Source organism: Xenopus tropicalis, chromosome 6, assembly GCF_000004195.4.
Source record: "Xenopus tropicalis strain Nigerian chromosome 6, UCB_Xtro_10.0, whole genome shotgun sequence".
Lineage (NCBI taxonomy): Eukaryota > Metazoa > Chordata > Amphibia > Anura > Pipidae > Xenopus > Xenopus tropicalis.
In genome coordinates this window covers 118,487,569-118,510,743 of record NC_030682.2, presented here as the reverse complement: position 1 = coordinate 118,510,743, position 23,175 = coordinate 118,487,569, and the positions used below count along the sequence as shown (strand labels likewise).

Genomic DNA, 23,175 nt, shown 5'->3' with positions numbered 1-23,175 from the left:
TGGAAAGTGCCTTGGTTGTCTTTACTCTGTGGGTGAATAAAGCATAATTAATCAGATTATCAAAAGTGATGAACAGCTAAATCGAAATTGGCGCTCTCTAACTTTAAGGCATAGCAAGGCAATATATAGCTATATAATGAACCGTGTATATTGAGAGCCAAAGCGCGGCATTGCTATATAACTGGGCTCTATACACATTATAATACCGCGCATTACCCACATCAAGCGTGGCGCAGCGTGAAGACGCACAGCGTCGATTGGCTGACCAATAACAAAGTGGCTAAACAACAGCGTGCGTGATAGGTTGGAGGGCGGCTGGTTTGGAGTTAGCCAATGAGTTAGTGGGGAGGCTGGAGGTGGTGCCGGGGACGCAGTAGGTGAGGGGAGGACTGCGAGCTTTTCTAGGTATGTGTTCCTATTGTGCTGCCTTTGGCTTATCCGGGGACCTGTGGTCCCTCTGTGCGCCCATCGGGCCTTAGGTAATTAGGTTTTTTTGTCAGGGGTAAGAGGCTTGCTGTATGACTATACCTCCCAGCTATAGCAAAGGCTGTAAGGAGGTGCTGGGAGTTAAAGTCTGACAACAGCACCAAGCTGAACTGCCAGGAATGCGCCTTTCTCTCTATGGGGATAAGGCCGGGGAAAGCTTTTGCTTATGGAATTTTAATCTACATGGGCTCAGTGTTGAATTGTCTGCCACGTCAGGCATTGTTACCACTTGGTTCCATTAGAAAACGGATTTAGTTAGACCTTTATGTAGCAGTGGTGAGGGCTTTCTTAACCTTGGGGGCTATGCCTGGGATATCTTTGGGTCTGGGCACAGTCAGTTTGGGAATGGATTACATGTCTGGCTTTTAAGATGGCCTTACATGTAAGAATTGTAATCTTTCCTGCATTGAGCAGCCATGGCAAAGGTGCAGTAGACAGGAAGGGTAGCATTAATACACATCTCACATGTGACAGTAGAAACTAAAGGGTACTTGTATATAGCCAGAATGGGCTCAACCACTCAACATATATGTACAAAGTTCCATATGATATTACTGTGTGAGCCATGTAAACTTGAGTAACTAAAGGCTAAACATTTAGCAGGTGAATGAAGTATAGTTTCCCAAACAAACACAAAGCATATGCTTCAAACAAGTGTATTGTATAAATATAACTTGTATTCTGACCAAAAAGGTGTATTTGTCTTGCTTGAATGCCAATAGGTTTGCCAAGACATTAGTCTAACAGTCTTTAAAAACAGCAGCTAGTGGCAAATGATGCCACTGCATAAAGATGTTGTATAAGCTGTCCATATGCCAGACAAGCAGATATTTTCTGATTTGACCGTCATACTGGGGGTCCAGAAGTATCTGTTGCATAGGTTCCATACAGTAAGCTGCCAACGCATTGGGAGGGCTGATTATCAGCCTGTTTATGGCGAGCTACAGAGACAGTCTGATCCAAAACACTAGCAAATAAAAGGAGTCATTAATAATTAGAGGAATGGTTTCTTTGTTGTTTGTGTTTACAACTAAGGTTTTCAGGTGGCCATGCACTGGCCAGTCCTGTAGAGCAGTACTATGTGATTGGAGGCCTGTGTGCCAGATGTAACTTTTATTTTCTTACCTGCCCATGAAAAATAAAGAAGTATTAAATGTATGCAGATTATATGGAATCAGATGATTATTACTGCGCTACAGTACTTCTGTTCAGTTGGCAGGAGGTGATGAGTAGCTGCAGTACTGGGCAGCATGCATTAACACGTGATATTTTCAAACATGACATATCATTTACCATTGCAGAGGATTGCAGGGTGGTTTGGCAAACCACTGCCCACAGCCCACAAGAGTAAAGGAACAGTTGTTGGTAGGTAGCAAATTTTTGACAAACAGAAGAAATAATACATGGGTAGCATCTTCAAACAATAATTCTTTGGTATACTATTTTAAAAAAAGTATGTTTTGTGATGGTGAACTGCACGTTAAAAGTAAATAGATCACAGCTTCCTGCTGTTGGTATGTGGGCCAGATATGGTCCTACGGGGCTTTCTTTATGGCCCCCCAGTATGCAGAAGTACTCCATATATTTATTTGTATAATATAATCTGGTCCTTGAACAAAGTTGGACTGGTAAAGGTAAACTGTAGCATTTTAGACAACATCGTGTGACTCAATTTTTTTTACTCCGCTTAGGCTAAGGGCACCCTATGCAGATCCGCATAGTGTCCCTTAGCCTGCATGGGAGTGTTCACCACTAGCTACAAAAATGCTTTTGTTATTTTCTGTGTACTGTATTAATTCAAGTCTTATTGCACATGAAACTGTATAATCCATTAAAAAGCAACATTACACTTCTAGTAACCTTTCCAGTTATTGGCATATGTCATGCTAGGTGACTTGCCATTACCAATTAAACTTACAAGGAGTCTGTGACAGATTGTCCTAGTGAGCCACATTCACTCATGTATGATGCTGGCTTTATCCTCCTACTGTGTCATGTTAACACAGCAAGTATTTTGTTGCTTAGTGAGTGCCAGTTTGTTATTATTGCCAGCATCCTGGCATTTTCTGTATACCTACCTACTGCTGTGAAACAGCACATCTTATTATAAAAGCAACTGCTCATTGCTGGCTTTACATTCCTGTGACTTTAGCCTTCCTCTGAAAATACAATTGCCAAGGTCAGTTGCACAGCTCAAAGACAAGTGGTGAGCAGAAAAATGATTAGCATAGCAAAATCAAAGGGCCTATTTAAATACATAATTTTAGAAAACCTGTTACATTTGATTAATGGGTTAATTCCCTTAAAATAAACTTTAATTGTGCTATGGACAATGATAGTGAAAAACAACAATTTTTGCAGCTTTCCATTTTGGAATTACAATGGTTGTCTAGTTGCTAGGGGTTCAGCTTGACTTAGCAACCTGGCAGCAGTTTATTATTAACAATTATTTATAAAGCGCCAACATATTCCACAGCGCTGTACAATAAGTATAGAATTCTGAGTGGAAGCTGAATTGGCAGGGCTACTTTAGACCGATAATCTATACAATGTACCAGTAACTATAAAAATCTAGCCTGTGTTCTGAAAAGAGGCAGATATAGGATAGCAATTCCAGAACAATAAAATCAAGGTTACGGTAATTAAAAGCAGCTAAGGATAGGCGAAGTTCATTCAAAGTTAAATTTACCTATAAAATACAGAATACCTGTTATATACCTTTAGCTAGATGTGTATAAATGAGTGCTTCTTTTGGTGGTTTTGTAATGTAGAAATGGACTTTCCCCCATTGTTATAGGCATGCAGTTTATAGGGTTGAGTTTTTGTGGCACAGGGCTACTATACAGCTGGTTCTTGCTCCCTCAGCAGTGAGAATAGCTGTTTCACTAGGTACTGTGCAAAGGTGCATTATGCTGCACTGTAAACTCTGAAACTATAGAGCCTTGAAATTAATTTATTTCAATATGCACATAGATGCAGCACTCATGACTAAGTGGGTCACTGGGCATGGGGCAGTTTGCATTTCGATAATAATCCAGCAGTAATGAGTAATAAGAATAAAAGAAGTATGATTTCTTCACAGGACTTATATAACATCAATAGGACCAACATTTCTGCTGGAGGACTACTTTAACTTGAGAAAGGCTTGCAAAAAAGCTCTCTTGATGTTTCTAAGTCTAGTAAAGTTGTGTTTTACTCAGTAGCAGTTCTATCATAGCTTAGGGCCAGTAGACTTTCTGCAAGAGGCTGTGAAATATATGTGGGACAGCCCACATCTGGAATGACCAGTGTTTTCCTGCTAATTGCACTATACTGTCCTCTATATAGCATGATCCAGTAAGCCTGTGGCCTTCAGCTGCTACTGCTGAAACTGCAGTTCCCAGTTTGAATTGGGTTGGTAACTGAGGCATTTTGAAAATGTTAGCTCCCACAGGAGTTATTTCAAATGAGTTGTTTTTGTCAAGCAAAACTTGAACAGTTCCTAAATTAGGGCATATATACACTTGTACAACCAAGTACTGGTTTAAATATATGTTACTTTCAGACCAAAAAACAAATAGGCAGTCTATGGGCCTAATTTTTATTTAACATTACATTAAAGTTACACATTTCACATGGGTTTGCACAACTTTTATTAACTGGTAAGGACAGTGGCTCATTGATTTAGGCTATGGAGACATTTTTTACCCCTATGTTGGGGTTACATAATTGGATTCTTGCTGGAGGTCTTTTCCTTAAATAAAGATATTCACTCGTCTTGCAGATTCATTCATATCCCTTGCAAAATGTGTTTAATACTGAAACAGCAACTATGTACAGAGCACTGATGTTTTTTTAGTATTGTAGTAAAATATTATACATGCTGCTAAGAAGTAGAAGTGAGGTCATTTTTTTAAGCATAGTGATTAGTGGATTAATAAGTATAGTTGCTTGCCCAAAAACCTATGCATTTTATTCCTTGCTTATTAAGTTACACGGTTTTATTCAAATGGCTACAGTGAGTGCAAAGCAACTAAGCACAATTCAGCAAGAATATTTTGCTGAAGTGACTTTTTAAATGTAACTTTTTCTGTGTTTTTTACGGGGAAAACCTCCAGTAGAAATGATGTTCAGCTAAATCATTGCATTGCAAATAAAGCTTATGCTCTTTCCAATTTTCCTTTAGTGGGCATGCATCCCCCTGCTGATGTTTGGGTCTCTGAGACACACTAAAGGAGCCATACAAAGGCATATATTACTGCCAATCTGGCAGCTTATCTACCTGTGTATGGGGCACTCAAGTGGGCCTACCCTACCGATATCTTGGCAAAAATCGATCTACCAGATATTGATCAGACAGGTTTAAAAATCTCAATAGAGCAATGACCACATAGGCTTGCTAATGTGGTCCTCCCTCTGACGACCTGTATCACCATCCTAGGGCCAAATGATCGGATCTGTCCAATATCACCTAACTTATGTGGGTATATTGGGAAAAGATCTGATGTTTTCAAACAAGCGGTTCTCTTAATGCACAGGCAGCTTTAAACTTGGTGCGTGTGCAGAATTTCAGAGCATCATTAGCTTCTGTAAATCTTTTGGCACTGTTGGTGTCAGGGTCTGCAGGTGGGGGCTAGATGTGCAGAAATGTCTTGCCGACAAAGACTATGTCGTGAATATTGTGGAGATCCAGTGTGGCAGACAAAATTAATTCATGGTAATTTAAGGTTTGTTTTGGGGAAAACAGTAGTTAACAATGGTAAAGTGTTTGCAATGACTTGGGAGCAATGTGGTCACTTAGGTATTGAAGAGTCAAAGTCACTAAACAAAACTGACATTAACAAATACCTATCTGAGAGTTCTGAACCTTAAAGGTGCCCATACACGGGCCGACTATAGCTGCCGATATCGGTCCCTTGTATGGGCAGAACAGAGCTGCCTGGCCGACCGATATCTGGCCTGAAATTGGCCAGATCTCGATCGGCCAGGTTAGAAAATCCGGTCGGATCGGGGACCGCATCGGCTCGTTGATGCGGTCCCCGAACCGACTGCCCCATAAGCTCAAATGTAATCCGATCGTTTGGCCCCAGGGCCAAACGATCGGATTATTTTTTTTTTTAAAGCAGCTTGCCACCTGATATCGCCCACCCGTAGGTGGGGATATCGGGTGAAGATCCGATCGCTTGGCGACATCGCCAAGCGAGCGGATCTTATAGTGTATGGGCACCTTTTAGTCTGTTGTTTTTCTTATTCTACACTTCTTCCTGTTGGGCACATGTATGTTACCAAATGGTAGTGACTGCAGTCACAGTGATGAGAGTTGGAAGGTCACGTCTTGGGACATGTATCGCTACATTCACAGAAATATTTGTCAGGAATTATGGAGTGAGAACAAACCGTTATCCTTTCACGGGGAAGAGTGAGACAAACTGTTGTTAATGCAGACATAATAAAAACCAGTGGACAATTAATAATTTCTGTCAACCTCTTAATCCCCTTTTTTGTATGTTTTTTTTTTTTCCTTCCTGGTCTAGTTCTTTGCATATGGCATAAAAAACCACTGTTGAACAATGAGCGTGGAGCCTGATGCGCTAGCAGTTGTCAACCAGCTGCGTGATTTGGCGTCGGACCCCCTAAACCGCCGAGCTATTGTACAGGATCAAGGTTGCCTTCCCGGCCTTATTTTATTTCTCGATCACCCCAACCCACAAGTGGTCTATTCTGCATTACTGGTAAGAACTCTTGTTGCCTGTGTGTATTTAGCTACTGTTTATGTAGAGATCAAATCTCTACATAATTTTGATTTTTGTTTTGGTGTGTCCTTTGTGTAATCATTGCACATTTCCTTCAGTAAAGGTATATTGCACATTGCCACCAGAGCATACATATATTCTGCACATAGCTATTTTTTACTTCTGTGAAATGGTCCAATTTACTTCCTCCCAACATATATATTTAAAGGAATTGTTTTCATTTTAAGGCGCTTCGCTATTTAGCAGAATGCCTCTCCAACAGAGAAAAGATGCGATGCGAGCTAGGCATGATGCTGAGCCTACAGAATGTCATTCAAAAGTAAGTGTCAAAACATATTCTTATACAGTACAAGATAATACGAGTGTTCCTATTATGTTTGATTCCCATCTTGCACAGCTACTCAATCAAGCAGGTTTGAAAATCCCGTTGGTACGGTAGGGCTTTGATTAAATGTAAAAAAACAAACAGGTAATGTACACTCAAGGGATCCACGAAGGCCACACAAAAGTATTTTAAAAAAAAAAAAATCCTTTAAAAAAGATATTGCCACTGAGCCTATGATTATGTACTTTTGGAGCATGAAATGTGTATGGCTGCAGAGATGATGCCTTAAATCGAGGATTTTCTTGTTTATGGCATTTGTGGATGCCTTAAGGGTACATTAAATTTTTTTCTCCTTCCCTAGCTAAGGGTCTGTGGTTGGTGCCCATGAACCACTTCTTCTCTTTAGTACTTCTGGAACATTTTAGTGTCCTATTTTTGGCAAAGTCTAAATTAAACATTGCTGCAATAAACACAGAAGCCAGCCTTTGATCATTCTGCCTTTCTGGATATAGTAGTAGTAGTATTGCAAATGAAAGCAGCTTTACGTGTTTCATGCATAGAACGCTTAATCCCAGCCTGTGATTAAGTGCTTTGTGCACAAATCGTGTAAGGCTATGTTTCTTGCTTGCCTAGAATAAAGTTTACATTTTGTTTATACATGAGTGCCTGCTGTTCTCGTTTGTGGTATGATTTTTACAATGTATTGTGGTAGTAGTATTACTCATAATACAAATTAATCTCTCAATATGTTTTCATTATCTACATATGGCGTGTTTACAGGTATTACACGTGCATTTCAAAATGCATTTGAGGTGAAGGTGTTTTTGGAAAAACTACAGTGATAGAAAAAAAAAAAAGACCTATGCTTAAGACAGATAACAAAGCTAACATGCGAATAAAACTGCTTAGTTATGTTTTACACACCAATTCACTGAACATAAGTGCACAGACTACTTTCTTGCATGTAGATATGCTGCATGCATACTTGTCAGGGGCCTATTTCTGCCTGCATGTAACTGTCAGCACCTATTTCTTGCACTTGCTGTGCAACAAAAGATTCACAAAGATTCACAGAAAAGAAGACCCAAATGAATAAAGCCTTAGGTTGATAACTGGCTCTTTCACAATGGCTTATAGTTGGCTATAGGGTAGGAAATTGTCCTTTGGAGATTGGTTTCTATAACTTGTAAGATGATTGGGAAAAGAGAAGTCACAACAAAAGTTCTTTTATCTATAACATGGCAGTTTTCAAAATTACAGCCTCCCTAACCAATATCTAATCGGAAAGATTGGAAAATTCTGTCCAACTAGTGACAGGATGTAGATGCAGTCCTTTACCAACAGGTCTGCATGTTCCTCTGTGTGATCAAGTCATTTACCCAAAGGCCATATGGTCAGATAATGGCCCACTGTTGCTATCTATACGGCTTGTTTGGGCAGGTAGATGATCTTCCTTTGTATGGGAAATTTAAATAAGATATTTTTTTCTATCATAGTTTATTTTTACTTAGTTGGTTATGCCTGGCCAGAGGCACTGTAAAGAATAGCATAAGTTTGGGTATTATTTTATTGTATAAAAACAAAATAAGTATGTTTAAATATATATGTGATCTAGATGTATGGTGTTAATTCATAGGTAAAGGCATCAACAGAGCTTTATAAATATGGCAGTTTATTTAAAGGAGACATATAGCACAGTCTTGTAGGCAGTAGTGAATGTTATATGGTGCTGGTTTTATTCTGGGATAAAAATCACTTACTCTTTTAAAATGGCTCCTTTGCTGGAGATTCCTATAAATCTGCTGTGTTCCTTGTCTGTGTTTCAAATTAGGGGTGGGCCAGAAGCAATAGCTGTTAGGAAAATCACAGTCCCCCAGTCACGCAAGCAAAGACAGGCTTCAGTTCCCTATCAGGGATTAGTTTCTATTCTATAGTTCAGTGTGCTGAGTGCCGCCAGGCCCCTGCGCAGTAGGGTTTCTGGAGAAGGTTTCAGTAAAACCTAGTAAATCAACCCAAAACACAACTTTTCTTAGCACATTCCTTTTATTTTAAGAGAAGTATAATGCACAAACTAACAAGATGTCCCCTTTAACACCAACTTTTACACTTTTTTTGGTTTAAATAATTTAAACTCTTTTTCTAAATGCTATATAGGTCAAAAGGTAAAAGCAGTCATGTTCTAATGTATCCTCTGCTAATTGTGTCTTTATATTAGATCACATTAAAAAGCATCTGATATATGCTCCTGCCCTTAAGCACACAATTAAGCACATTAACCTTTTTATTCCCATAATGACACTGGCCTCCATGTGCTTACTTGTACAAAGTCTTTTTTGAGGCCCTTGGCAGTTCTGAAGAAATCTGGATTTCAAGAAAAAGCTAAACTTTCAAGACAATTTATTTTATGTCAGCTCAGGGAACTCTTTGTCAGCAGAAACATAAAATGTCAAGTCTGACTTCAAGTGAAGCTTACAGACATATTTACTTGACTTTTCCTAAGACTAAAAGTGACATGCTCCACAGTTCCATGTTAAAATAACACTGAGTGTATATGATGCTGAGCATAAAAGAGAGCTGAGTAGTTTGTCAGCGCTGGTATTTATGCATGCTTCACACATTTTAATGTGTCCATATGAACAACATTAAATCTAGCAGCTTCAACTCTTCTTCAATAATTGGATTTTATGGGCTGTAAAGAAGGACACTTGTTCCCTTGGGCAACATTTTGTTTAGTGCTATTTCTATTTTATTTATTAATTCTTGCTCATGGAGATTTCAAGTCTGTATTTCTAGAGACAATTGTTATTATATCTATAGTTCTAGAAATAATTGTTAAATGCTAAAATATTTGCAACAAAATCTATATTTGCCAGGTTTCTGCTAATAACCAACTGACCAAAATCCAGAAAATTTGTCTGCTCTTTTGAATTAGCTTGTATCTAAGATGATTAGGGCAGTTAATACAGCCTTAATTATCAGCTGTCCCTTAAAGGTATAAATGTCTCTCTATAAATGCTTGGGGTACAAATAAAGTCTCTGCTTCCTAAACTGAGAATTCCTTTTCCCTGCATTGAATACAAAGGCTACTTTTCATTTTGTCATTAGGCAAGTAAGGAAGTGTTGGATTAATAATTTGTGACCTAAATTTTCCTATTTCTGAATGATATATGCTTTGCATTATAGTTTTATTTTGTATTGCTGTTCGTTGCCTTTTTGATGCTGCGGTGAACCTGGAACAGTATTACAGTAATCTGTAATATCCGTACAGACTGCTGCGCTAACTGTATAGGTATAGAGTGCACCATTTGGTGAATTGTGGATCCGGATGTCCTGCACTTAAAGGGGTTGTTCATCTTTAAGATACTTTTTAGTATGATGAAGAGAGTGATATTCTATGCCAATCTGCAATTGGTCTTCATTTTTTATTTGTAGTTTGTTTTTTTTTGTTTTTTTAGCTATTTCATTTTTAGTTCAGGAGTTTTCCAGTTTGGAGTTTCAGCAGCTACTTGGTTGCTAGGGTCCAACTTACCTTAGAAACCAGGGAGTAGTTTGAATGAAACACTGGTATATGAATAGGAGAGGGTCTGAATAGAAAAGAAAGTTACAAAAAGTAACAAAACTATAGCCTCGCAGAGGAATAGTTTTTTTGCTGAGGGGGTCAGTAACCCCCATTGAAAAATGGCAAATAATTCAAAAACAATAACAAATAAACAATGAAGACAAATTGAAAAGTTGCTTAAAATTGGCCATCCTATAACATACTAAAAGTTAACTTAAAGGTGAACCACCCCATTAATCTTATAAAAAACAGACTCAAGACACCTTTGTGAAAAAATAAAAGCTTGAATCCAGCCTTACATAGGCAAACATTGGCTGCCAGGTCAGGTCTGGTCAGGTTTCAAAATAGTTTCAAATAGTTCTAGCACTGCATTCCATATGATAGAAGCTCACAGACTGTTTAAGCCTATACAAAACTATTATAGCCAGTTGTAGTGGCCTTTAGAATTTGTTGCCTGAATTACAAAACTGTGCTTGCTGGAGCAGCCTTACCATATTGCTTGTATAATGTATAATGTATTTCGGTATTTTTGTGATAAAGCAAAACATCTTTTTTCATTTATCCTAGAACTACAACACCAGGTGACACGCAACTTTTAGCCACTGAGGTTTATGACCTTCTCCAGGGCACTAGCACAGGAGATGGAGACTGTATGAATGAGATGAATTCAAGGAGGCGAAAAGCACAGTTTTTCCTGGGAGCTACTAATAAACGTGCCAAAACTGTGGTTCTGCATATTGATGGCCTAGATGACACAGTAAGTATGAGTAGAATGTTACATATTGTTCTACAGAAAGTAAACTCTGCAATGTGTCAGCCCTATAGCATAGAGCAGTGCTGTCCAACTTCTGTTGTACCGAGGGCCGGAATTTTTCCGACCTACGTGGTGGAGGGCCGATAATGGAAGCCAGTTTTGACCACTCCCCTTTTTGAAACCGCACCCACTTGAAACCACACCCATGTTATCACATGACCATACCCATATTAATGGTTGTAGTACAGAAAAAACCTGCCATACTCTGCCTGCCCTACCCTGCCTGTGTGTGTGCCATACTCTGCTTGCCCTACCCTGCCTTTGTGTGTGCCATACTCTGCCTTCCCTACCCTGCCTGTGTGTGCCATACTCTGCCTGCCCTACCCTGCCTGCGTGCCATACTTTCACTGTGTGTGCCATTCTTGGCTGGTTTGTGCCATACTTGGCCTGTGTGTGCCATACTCTGCCTGCCCTACCCTGCCTGTGTGTGCCATACTCTGCCTTTCCTACCCTTCCTGTGTGTGCCATACTCTGCCTTCCCTACCCTGCCTGCGTGTGCCATACTTTCACTGTGTGTGCGCCATTCTTGGCTGGTTTGTGCCAAACTTGGCCTTTGTGTGCCATACTCTGCCTGCCCTACTCTGCCTGTGTGTGCCATACTCTGCCTTCCCTACCCTGCCTGTGTGTGCCATACTCTGCTTGCCCTATGCTGCCTGTGTGTATGGCACACACAGGCAGCCTACAGTGACACAATGCTGGCACTGATCCTACAGTCTGCACAATAACTATATATTAAAAAAACTTTTTAATTGCAGTACCACCTCAGTATATGTTCTTTTTGTAGTATGCAGGGATTATTTGTGGGTTTCTACTGCTCCTGAGGTGTGAACAGGGGAACAATGGGGGTGATTACAGCCTGAGCCTGAGGTGTGAACACTGCAGGGGATGAACAATGCAGAGATTAAAAGGTGTGAACAACACAGGGGATTACATATTTAAACAATACAGCCTGATTACAGCCTGAATCTGAGGTGAGAACCATGCAGGGGGGGGGGCAGTTAATCACAGTACTGATACTATTTAAAGCTTACACAAGAGTAAGCCATTAAAGCAGCCAGACAGGTGGGGGGCCACACAGAGGGGGGTCGCGGGCCACATGCGGCCCGCGGGCCGCCAGTTGGACAGCACTGGCATAGAGTATAATAAATGTTTTTCTCTATACTGATGGGCTGCACGTAAGTAACAGATCAAATACTACTTGTATTACTACTTTCTTCAGTGGGTGTCTTGACTAATGCACAGGTTATCATAGAAAACAGACAATCTTCCTGTGGGATGGGTGGCATGTGAAGTTCTAGCGAGGCCCCCTGTTCTCCTTTGATTTGATTGGTGTTGCTTGCTGAAAGCACAGAGCCGATGATTAAATAGTTCTTCACATCATCCCTGTGTGAAACCATTACTCTTCCAACCCCCATAGTTACCTATTATCTACCCTGCTGATACTGACAGCTGTGATACAACTTCTGGTAAAATTGATAAAAGTGACACAAAAGGCTCATCACAAAAACTATGCAGAAAGTGATTTTTATTTTATAGCTAGAGGCCAGGCAGTTTCCTATGCTTGGGAACTGAAGGGGTGGAGTGGCATCCTAAAGCCTTTTGCAGTGCTCTGTTATCCACTGGTGATCCCCTCTCCCACAGGTGACAAAGTATCTGCAAATACCTTTTTAACAGTTATTATCTTATATATAGTGTTTATTAATATAATGTTTATCATGAAACTCCCCCCCCTCCAAAATGTATGTTTTGGGGAAATAACTCATGCACTTTGTTCCATAGGCCATTAATAGTACAAAATACACTCTGTGGTGTTGCCCCAATAATATGAAATTCACAAATTTTATAGTTTGATTGATATAGGCATGTGTTCGTGGAAAAATGCTATAATTTTAGTACGGTACATGCCATTTCTTCCTTTACTTTGGCCATGTTGTATGCTGTGGAGCAGCAGGCTTATTATGGCAATCAAAGTACATTTGTGGTACAGCTGTATGAATGCCTTTTGTGCTTTGGGCACTGGTTTTTATATCCATATTAATTTTGTTATAAAATCTTTAGACAATAGTCAGTGCAGCCTTCAGTGCTTCTAGATTTTGTATATGAAATGTCTCTAGGCCTTCGATACAATTGATAAGATTGGATCTGATTCAGTTACTACTAAGCATTACCCTGCAGTCACTCTCTGAATGGCATTGTTTCAGCAAAGGGCAGTTTTGCTATATCGGAGTTCAGGTAATAGACTCTGATGTTCAACGCGCATTGACTACGGCAATTTTTTTCCTGTGTATCATTCCCTTTCTGTAAATACCCAGTGGTAGTGGATTAATTTTAAAATAACAACTAATGTGACTGTAGGCCACACTTCTTGCTATTTTTGCTTTCATTATTCATGCTGTTCCTGGCTAAACATGACTAATTACTGATTGTTTGCTGTGGGTAACTTTCCGTGTATAAATATATGGTTTTGTTTGTATAAATGCAGTACTTGTGTGCCCTGTGCTGTACATCTAAATGTACCTACTATTTGAAAATGCGCCTCACTGCGTACAAAACACAAGTTGCATTCCAGGTTACTGAAGGTGAGGGCTATTTCTCTGTTCTAGAAGGAACACCTCATACAGTAACTTTGCACTGTCCTAACTGTTTGGTCAAATACTTTTTTTTTTTTTTTTTTCCTACATTTGAAACATGTGAATATCAGCATATCGCTACTACTACTAATTGCAATTTTTAGCCTAAATACCAAAGTCATCTCTGTTAATTTGATTTTGATGTCAGTCTGCAGTCTGTGTGTAAGCACAAATCCTCCACAGTCAGAATTTTGCCAAGCTAAAGGACATTGGCTTTGTAGCTTTATGGTGAAACCTTGCCTTGAAAGAAATTGACAGAATTTATTTGCAAGATTGAACTGTATGTAATTAAACATGTTTATGAAATGAAACCATCTGCACAAACAGGGCAAGGAAAAAACAATGTTTATAATGCTGCTTACCCTTTTTTACTTTTTTTTTTAAGTCTTTTTATCACTGCAGTGATCTTGTTTTGCACAGCTTTATGTTGCACTATTCTTCACTGTGTTGCACAGCTTTATGTTGGCATTATTCTTTATGTTGGCATTATTCTTCACTGTGTATATACTATTTTTTTAACTTATTTATAGCTATGTATATCTTGTGTATTGCACCTTTTTTGATCCAGGAGGACGATATTTCGTCCCACTGTGTACTTGTAAGTATATTGTTGGGATGACAATAAAGTTTTACTTACTTACTATGTACTGTAAGTTGGAAAACCTGCAGCACTTCATTAAGTAAGGAACAATTTGGGCTGTTGGGTGAAGCTGAGGAGGGATTTGTAGAAGTAAACCAAGGCAGCGGGACAGTATTAGCTTGTGGGTGGCCACATAACTGCTTCATAACTGTAAAAATATCAACCTTTCACTTTTTCTGCTTTTCAGACCATGTCCGCAGCAGGTGTTTTCAAAGTTTTTCTAAGCACTCTCTACTTGTCTTCTTTGCAGTCTCGCAGGAGTCTATGTGAAGATGCTTTGCTGAAAATCAAAGGAGTCATTAGTTTTACATTTCAAATGGCAGTTCAGAGATGTGTGGTTCGTATTCGTTCCGACTTAAAGGCAGAGGTAAGAATGATTTGTTTTCATTAATAAAGAACTGTCAGTGGCATTTATTTAAAAAATAAATAAATAAGTAAAAATCACTGACGTACAATAAGGCAAAAATGGTTTGTGCATCATGTAAAGGATTTAATATTGTAGACCGTAAATCCCACCCTGTGTAAGGGTAGGGATTTGTACAGTTCTGTGCAAGAGCAATTTATGGTGAATTGGCATATCAGGTTTATAGTATGATGCACCAGTTACCCTTACAACCAATATTTGTTTTTCATTTCTAAATTTTAGTAGACTGATCAAAATGTATGCTGATTGGTTCATATTGGTGACTAAACTTGTGCAGTATAGCAACTATGTTAGTAAGTCAACCTCACAGTGTAATAGGTACAAAAAGAGACTTCACTAGGATCATAGGACAGAAGTAACCTCTGTCTGTGTTGCCATAGATAATGTGTGACAGAATCTGAACTGGGACTGTTTTTTAACCATGTCCAACCTATTCTTTATTGTAGTAAAACTATTGTTTAATAAACCGCATTTCCCTTTGCAAATACATAAGTACCAAAGCTTATTATATTAGCCCTCAGTCACATAGGTTATCAGCTTTAGATTTAGGAGATTATCCACAACATTAGACACACACTTATTTTAATGTAAAAATTCAGTGAGCCATGCATGGTTTTGATGCGTTATGATGGTGTATGTCTGATGCCTGTGTGTTGTTTGTGGGGACAAGTCTGTACTGTAATTAAGCACAATAAATTACTTTCATTAATGGGGGTGTCATTGGTAACTGATGCCTGATCCGATAAGAGTTTCATTAAAAACTCATACATTTTATTTTAGGCTTTGGCTTCAGCAATAGCATCCACCAAAGTTATGAAAGCTCAGCAAGTTGTAAAGGGTGAAACCGGCGAGGAGGTAAGCACTTTTTAAATGAGTCATAAATTTGCATGATATTGAACCTGCCCTGTTTATAAGAATCATTATACATAAAGGGGGAGTTTCATCTTTGAAAACTTTTCTATAGAAAATGTTTTATTATAATGCAAGGTTTGCTGGGAGTTGATTCATTCGGAAGTTCTTCTACTTTAAAAATTGTTTCTACACAGGCCATATCTCACACTTTTTATGAACAAAGTGTGTTCTTTTAAAATAACAGAACAGCTATCAGTGACTTCTCAAAGTATAACTTTTCAGTGCAAAGATGCCAAATGCAAAAGTGTCTTTCCCATAAGCACTATAACTAAGATTTCCTGTACTCTTTATTGAGACAAATATTTGGTTTTATTTGATTTAGACACTGCTTTGATATACAAAAAGTAAAAAACATGATGTAGCTAATCTTTACATGTTTAAAGTTTTTATATAAGATTTCCACCAGCACTCCTTTTCATTCACTTTTAGTGGTAATTTAATTCCCTGTATGTCAGACTCAACATCTCCATGTAACAGTGTGGCCGTATTATTATGGGCACAGTAGGGCTCTGCATCCACAGCATGATACAGGACTCGCCTGACTCTATTTTCCTCCAACCCTGCTCAATATTTGCCTGTTGCCTCAACTAGAGGCCTGATGTTTTGCCCACCCATTGGCAGGCAATATACTGACCCATGTATGGGAAATGTAACCCTCTGCAAATAATAAGCAGTGGTTAATCATGTTGGCCTGGAGAAAACATGGTTTGTATAAAGCTATACACAGGTATGGCACCTGTTATCCAGAATGCTCAGGACCTGGGGTTTTCCACATAAGGGGTCTTTCCATAATTCGGATCTACTAAAAAAAAAATATTTAAACAGTAATTAAACCCAATAGGATTGTTTTGGCTCCCATAAGGATTAATAATATCTTAGTTGGGATCAAGTACAAGGTACTGTTTTATTATTACAGAGAAAAAGTAAACCATTTTTAAAAACTAGAATTATTTGATTAAAATGGAGTCTACTGGAAATGGCCTTTCCATAATTTGGAACTTTCTGGATAATGGGTTTCCCGATAAGGGGTCTGATACCTACATATAGTAATGCACAAAAAACGCACTCTCAGGGATTATAGAAATGGGCATGCTCCTAGAACAAAAAATGCCTGGGTGCCAGGTGTAAGTAGCAAAATGTAGGCATAGATAGGACACAGCGCTCACAGGACTTAGCAAAAGTTCCAAAAAATTTCTTTATTAGTGCTAAAAAAAATCGCTGTTTTGGTGCCAAATCCTGGAACTTTCTCAGAAAAAGGACACCATTTCTTCAGGCAAAAACACAGGTTTATTTAGGGCAAATTCTTCCCAAACATAAAGCTCACAGGAACCCAGTTCATCATCATACAGTTCATGGATATGATTTGTCCCTTCTTCAGGGCTCTCACCTTCCAGGGTAACTTCCACTGGAACCTTTAAGGGGTTTCTCACCATCCCCAGTGACACATCCACGGTGACTCACACTCATGAACACTCAGGCTTCACTTTAAGCCTTGCTGACTCTTCTCAGCTGTCATACACCTTGTCAGGACTCCCTCTGCTCTTCTCAGTGGCAGAAGGCACCCCAGCTCCTCTGGGAGTTCCTAACACAGGCGGGTAGCCTTCCTGCCCTGAGCCCTGTTCTGAGAGTGACCTACTCTTAGTCAAGAACCAAACACCCAACTCAACCCCTTGCTGAGTAATCCCACAGCCCTTTTATTTGCTGCTTACCTGCAGCCTAATCAGGCAGCTACCTACAGCTGGCCAAGTCAAAAATACTAAACTGGAGTATGGAATGGAGGACCTAAGCTACTCACCCTCCATTTACTCCAGGACTCTGGCTTTTCCTATGTCGCTTGCATGAAAACAGCATTACCTTCTGCAAAAGCAGGCATTTTCCCTGGTGCTACTTGTATCCCACCTTTAACACTGGTGGAAAACACACCAAACAATGATCTTATTCATTGCGTCTGTTAATGTTAATAAAGGTCCCCCAGTGGGACTGAAATTTTGGAATTTGCTGCATGATGGTGGAATAACAACATAATTCTTATTCATGAGAAACAGAGTGCTGGTCCTTAATCTTCCTCCCTCTCTCTCTCTCTCTCTCTCTCTGTCTAGCTATTATGGAATATCAAAAAACTACTGCACTCGTGATTAAAAATACACAGCAAAAAGTATTTTATTTAAAGCTATATTTTGTCATGGTGTATATACTCATGATCTATTTATTCTTTTTAGTTTTAAATGATTGTATTGTATTCTGCCTTCAATATATGTGGATGATACAACTAAATTTGAGGTGTGCTTTATCTTAGAAACAGAACACACTCTAGGAAGATAATTCTTCATATTTATAATTTCTGGCTAAAGCTAATCTCACTGTAATAGTAGAGGATGGCTGTAGAGAGTAGACAGTAGCTACAGTAATCTTGCTCTTGCTTTTACCATGGCAGCTGCTGGTGGCATTTCAAGACTCTCCTGTGGAAGTAGAACAGAATACAGATTTACCAGACTACTTGCCCGAGGATGAGAGCCCTATGAAAGAACAAGATAAAGCAGTGTCTCGAGTGGGGGCTCACCAGGATGGTGCAAGCAATTGGCTCAGCACCGCAGCAAACTTTTTATCAAGGTCCTTCTATTGGTGACCGAAATTTGGAAGGAAAAGACTGCTCAGTGACTTGAAGACAGTTATCCATCTGCCTAATGAACTTCAAAGAGCAACTTGCAATAAGATACCACCAGAAAAAAAATATTTTAAACCACGCAAACTCTGCTGTGTTTTCCTATTCATCAAAAGCCAAGCCTGTAAAGCAGCTTCAAGGACAAAGGGCACAGGAGATGTTGCACCATTTTATTGCGTGTTGCCTCACTTTGTAAATGGGTCCATGGTTTGCTATTACACTGTCCTGTCATAAGCCAAATAATTGTGATAGTAAACACGCGTTACTGTCTGACAGCCTTAAAGTCGGTGATTCGTTTGATACGCAGGAAAGTCCATTTTCACCTCAATTCTCAGGACGTATATTCTCATTAAATTAGCCGTGCATGAACACCGTTAAGATTTTTTTTGGCCTTATTCTGTTATCTCTACATAAATCGTTATTGATCTGGTATATGTGACTTTTTTTTTTTTTAATTCTCATGAGCAATGCAAATGAAATTTTATGTCACAAAAAGTGACCAGTTTCCTAAACTGAAAAATGCTTCTGCCTACTTTATTACTAAACATGTAAAATTATACTTTACATACCACTAATGTGCCGTAACAAAGTACTTATTATTTATAGACTGCAGTGAACAGATATGGTTATATCGTTTAGTGATGATGAGGCCTGCTTTAAGCACATTGTTCCAAATGCACAAATAAAGATAATCTAGGATTTGCATCAAGGTTGTCTGGCCTGCAGAGCTCCAAATGTTAAACTACAACTCCCAAAATCGTGTGGGATGATGTTAAACATTAGTTGGTTGGCTGTAGGCTGTAACTTCCTATTGTAAATACGTATGTACCTTTTAATCATTTAACCAGTTGTGGAAATATGATGCTTACATAGATTAAAATAATCCGTTATTTATTATATCAAATTATATATTGGCCAGAACTCATAGAACTAAGTTTCTGTTAAACCGCTTCCTTGCTGCTCAATACAGGTTCTGCTGTGTAATCACTAAATAAAAATATCTGTAAAGACATCAGGGAGTCTAGTAGCCTAGTTTTAAGAAAATGGCCAGAAAATAGCCAAAAACACTTTTAAAATAAAATAAATACTGAGGTTCCATTTCTTGCTTTGCCATGGTAATGTTCACCAAAACCGCTAATCACCTTTTTATTAATAAGGTGCTTTACTGGTGTCTTTGTGGCTATATATCTATGAATATAGGGAAATTATAAGTAAGCATATTTTAGGTCCTTGAGCATGAAGCCCATGTAGACCCACCAGTCACAACCATGACCCAGCATGGTGCTTAGTTGATCTGCCTTTAACACAATCTTACCAATGTCTGCCAAGTTTAATTGGGCCTCAAAAGGGGAGCCTTACAGAGACCCTTTGGGAGAGGACCGAATTCATGCACCAATGTGACCTTTGCTTGACAAATATCTGGCTTATTTTTGGACAGATATCCGGCAGGCAGGACAATGGAATGACCCCATAAATAGGCCAATAAGATGCTGACTCTGGAGTCAGCTGTATTTATCGACCCATGTATGAGAAAATTGGCTGCTGATTCTGTAAAGAATGGCGATTCAGAAGCCAATATCTACCTGTGTTTGGGCACCTTCAACTTAACTCTTTCCCATAAGGCAGATAGATTGCATCTGTAGAAATCCCTGTTGTAATGCAGTTTTATTTCATAAACCACTACATTATAGTTATTTCTTCTCTTGGAACGTTTATCGTTCCAACTAAGCCGAAGGTTCAACTGTTATACAGAAGCATGTCCTTAGTCGGGCTATCCAACCTGCCTTGCATACACTGGTTTTTAACTCGAACCTCTAGCATCCATCCCCAAAAGCTAAAGTGTCTGATTAAATTAAGCTGCTGTACTATTTGCAACATGATTATGTATATATAGTAACACCAAATGCAATTTCAGAATACTTAAAAAATCCTTTAGTGTTAAATAGCGGAATACCTATCCGTCCTTTGCGTTTCAGTCACTCTGCAAGCTGCTAAAACTCATGATTATATTTGCTTTCTGTCTGCTATAGAGTACGGTTTTTATATGGCGCAAGGGCCATTACTATTGCATCTGCTGTAGTATAGGATATCCTTTAATTCCTTGTGTTAAATGAATCCCAAATTGAAAAAAAAAAAGTTTGTTTAGCTCAGTGTGAAATGTCCTTCCTGCTACCCTCTTTGCATTCCATTGTAATGGGGTGACCATGGCGCAGGTCTTTTGCCCAAAGCTGCTGCTCTTATCTAACAGGCAATTGATATTGGCATGTTCCAAGAGCAATGCCGCTTATCTGTCAGGCAGTACACAGGGGTCATCCCCACCCCGTGAGCTAAACAAAGTTTTTATAGATAAACAAATAACATATCCTGTGTTGATTATAATTTGTCAGTCCAGGATTTTAACCTGGAGTCAAGACCTGGAACAGATTTTGCAAGTATTATTTGGTTGTGTTTGACTTGCAGCTTATCTTATTTACCACATTTTGGTCACATTGAGCACATTTTTGTGTACTTACATTTTTATTATGGCAGAAGAATGGTTGGATAGATTAAGCCAGCGGATCACTGAGATGTAAAGAAGGCAGCTGTGCATATGAATTACACTGTATTTGAGGCAGCCTTAAAGTGCAAGTGTACATAGAAAGCTACAGACTTGTGAATAATACCACATCATGGCAGGTGGAATGAGGTTTGGGCATTGTGAGGGGTGGTGTGTTTCTGTTTGGGTGTAAAGCAGACAAAAGGCAGCCTGTGGTTTTCTAGATGTTGTTGCACTGCAACTCTAGTTCCCACAATGCAGCCAGTGGACATCTGGATTGGCATATGTTGGCCATGCTTGGTGTAGAGCCGCACTGACTGACAATCAATGGCACTGGAGTTCTAATGTGCAAACATGTTTCCTTAGGCCGTAGTATGTCACAGGACAATGGTGGATAGCCAGTGCCGGACTAAAACTCTCAGCCACTCTGCTTTTATATTAGCAAATGCTGCTAAGGCAACAGCTGGGACAAGGGACACTGGCAGTTGTTGCTGACAAACAGTGTGTAGATTTTTTTAAATGGTTGTGTTGAGATAATGAATATGCACATGAGTTGTATCTTTAGGGCCCTTACACATGGATGTGTTTGATGTGCATTTCAGGTTCAGATGTACATAAAAGTGCTTTACTGGTTCTAGTTCTACACTCCAGCCCTTACATCTGCATTTTAGTACAGTCTCTTTCCATTGATTGTTTAAAACAAAACATAATGCATTTGATATGCTTTTAGCACATTCATAATGTAATAGTTGAAGACATGTTGCACAAAATTGCATGTGCAGAAAAATAAACAACCTGTGTTTTGGCACATTGGGTATGCATTGCAGTAGCCACACATTCAAACCTCTGTGTGTAAAGGCCCTCGGCTTTACAAAGTAAGGAAATGTTCCTTTAAGCCAAGTGGCGGTTCCTTTGGAAAGCGTGCCTATTTACCTACCTTTGATTTGCTCTGGAAAAGCCGTTCAGTTTGCTGTCTGACTTTGCACTGCCGTTTAATATACATAATGGTAACTTGTTATTTTGTGCATATTGATCGTGAATAAAGGTTTTGTTCTATAATGAAGTTCTGTTTTTGCTGCCCTCTGTGTTTCTTTACTTTTTGCATCCCACAGCATTCCAAAGGTGGAACTGTAACAAGCAGCGACAGTGTATCCCGTAGTGTATGGAGAGAAATCCTAGGTAAGTAAGAAGATGGGGGTGGCTTAGGTTTCTTCCGGGGGAAGGTAAAAGTAATTGTACCAACCAGCATGGGTAAGGTAAAATACACGCAAAGTAGAAACACACAGGGCGCAGCAGCACTGAGGTCTGCAATTCACAATTTATTGGTGCCTATTATGACATGTTTCAGGAGCTTTATATAAAAAAGAAATCACCTTGTTGGTGGGAAGATGGTTTTTAGGTGCCCTTAGGATCCTCCTATCATTTTGGACAGTGATGGGCGAAGAACTTGAAAGGGTCTGTTCACTTTTAGTATGTTATAGAATGGCCTATTGTTTGCAATTTTTTAACCGGTTTCATTATTATCTTCTGTGTTTTTTTTTAAATTATTTGCCTGCCTCTTCTGCCTTTTTCTAGCTTTCAAGTGGGGTCACTGACCCCAGCAGTCAAAAGACTATTGCCCTATGAGGCTACAAATGTATTGTTCTTGTTACTTACTTCTTGTTCTTATCTTACTATTTCTGACTCTTTCAAACCATAGCCTGGTTTCTGGGTTAAATCAGACCCTAGCAACCAGATATCTGCTAAAATCCCAAACTGGAGAGCTGCTGAACAAAAAGCTAAATCATTTAAAAACTGCAAATAATAAATATTAAAAAATGAAGACCAATTGCAAATTGTCTCAATAGCATTCTCTACATCATACTAAAAGTTAATGTAAAGATTAACAACCCCCTTTAACTGGTCTGATCAGAGCCCTGACCTCAACCCAACACCACCAGTGAAATTAACTAGAATGCTGGCTGTGAACCACACCCAATCCCCAATATCCATGCCCAACCTTGCTAATGAGGGGGTAAATGGGAGCAAATCCCACCAGCACTGTTCCAAGATCTAGTGGAAAGCCTTCCCAAAATTGTAGAGGCCACTATATCCAAAATGAGATGTTGGACAGGCAAGTGTCCGTATACTTTGTAGTCTAATATTGCTTGAGAGGAGCAGCAGTTTGTTTGACTTTAAAGCTATTTTGCACCATAAAGCAGCACGAGAAAATATGTGGATCATAGAGGCCTATATACACATTATGCAGGAAAATAGATTGCAGCAATCATATCCAAATCATCCTAGCAATAGCAGGGACATAGTATTGCTAATAGTACTTGATAAAGTTTTTCATATATTAATTGGTGATTCTTCCTAAAAATCCATCTTGTTCTCTTTAGAATCCACTAGATGGCAGCAGAGAAATGCTATTGATTTTTTAACTTGTTATCACTGCCTTTAGCTTTACACTGAA

The 23,175-nt window shown here is 39.1% G+C and overlaps 1 protein-coding gene across 3 annotated transcripts; it reads left to right on the top strand.

Annotated features, from left to right (window-relative positions):
• The first annotated feature begins 220 nt into the window (after window positions 1–220).
• Window positions 221–21,783, top strand: armc1 (armadillo repeat containing 1). Of its 3 annotated transcripts, XM_012964565.3 has the most exons (8): window positions 221–405; window positions 1,788–1,851; window positions 6,000–6,197; window positions 6,446–6,537; window positions 10,670–10,859; window positions 14,437–14,553; window positions 15,391–15,465; window positions 17,957–21,783. In XM_012964565.3, exons 3-8 carry the CDS (start codon window positions 6,036–6,038, stop codon window positions 18,146–18,148), a joined length of 828 nt encoding a protein of 275 aa, XP_012820019.1. In that variant the 5' UTR covers window positions 221–405; window positions 1,788–1,851; window positions 6,000–6,035; the 3' UTR covers window positions 18,149–21,783.
• The last annotated feature ends 1,392 nt before the right edge of the window (window positions 21,784–23,175 follow it).

What these genes read in the sequence shown, in the direction of transcription:
- armc1 (XM_012964565.3), top strand. Translation starts at nt 6,036, where the DNA reads ATGAGCGTGGAGCCTGATGCGCTAGCAGTTGTCAACCAGCTGCGTGAT. An exon ending in TTGATGGCCTAGATGACACA is followed by an intron (nt 10,860 to 14,436) that starts GTAAGTATGAGT and finishes TCTTCTTTGCAG; the next exon opens with TCTCGCAGGAGTCTATGTGA. An exon ending in GTTCCGACTTAAAGGCAGAG is followed by an intron (nt 14,554 to 15,390) that starts GTAAGAATGATT and finishes ATTTTATTTTAG; the next exon opens with GCTTTGGCTTCAGCAATAGC.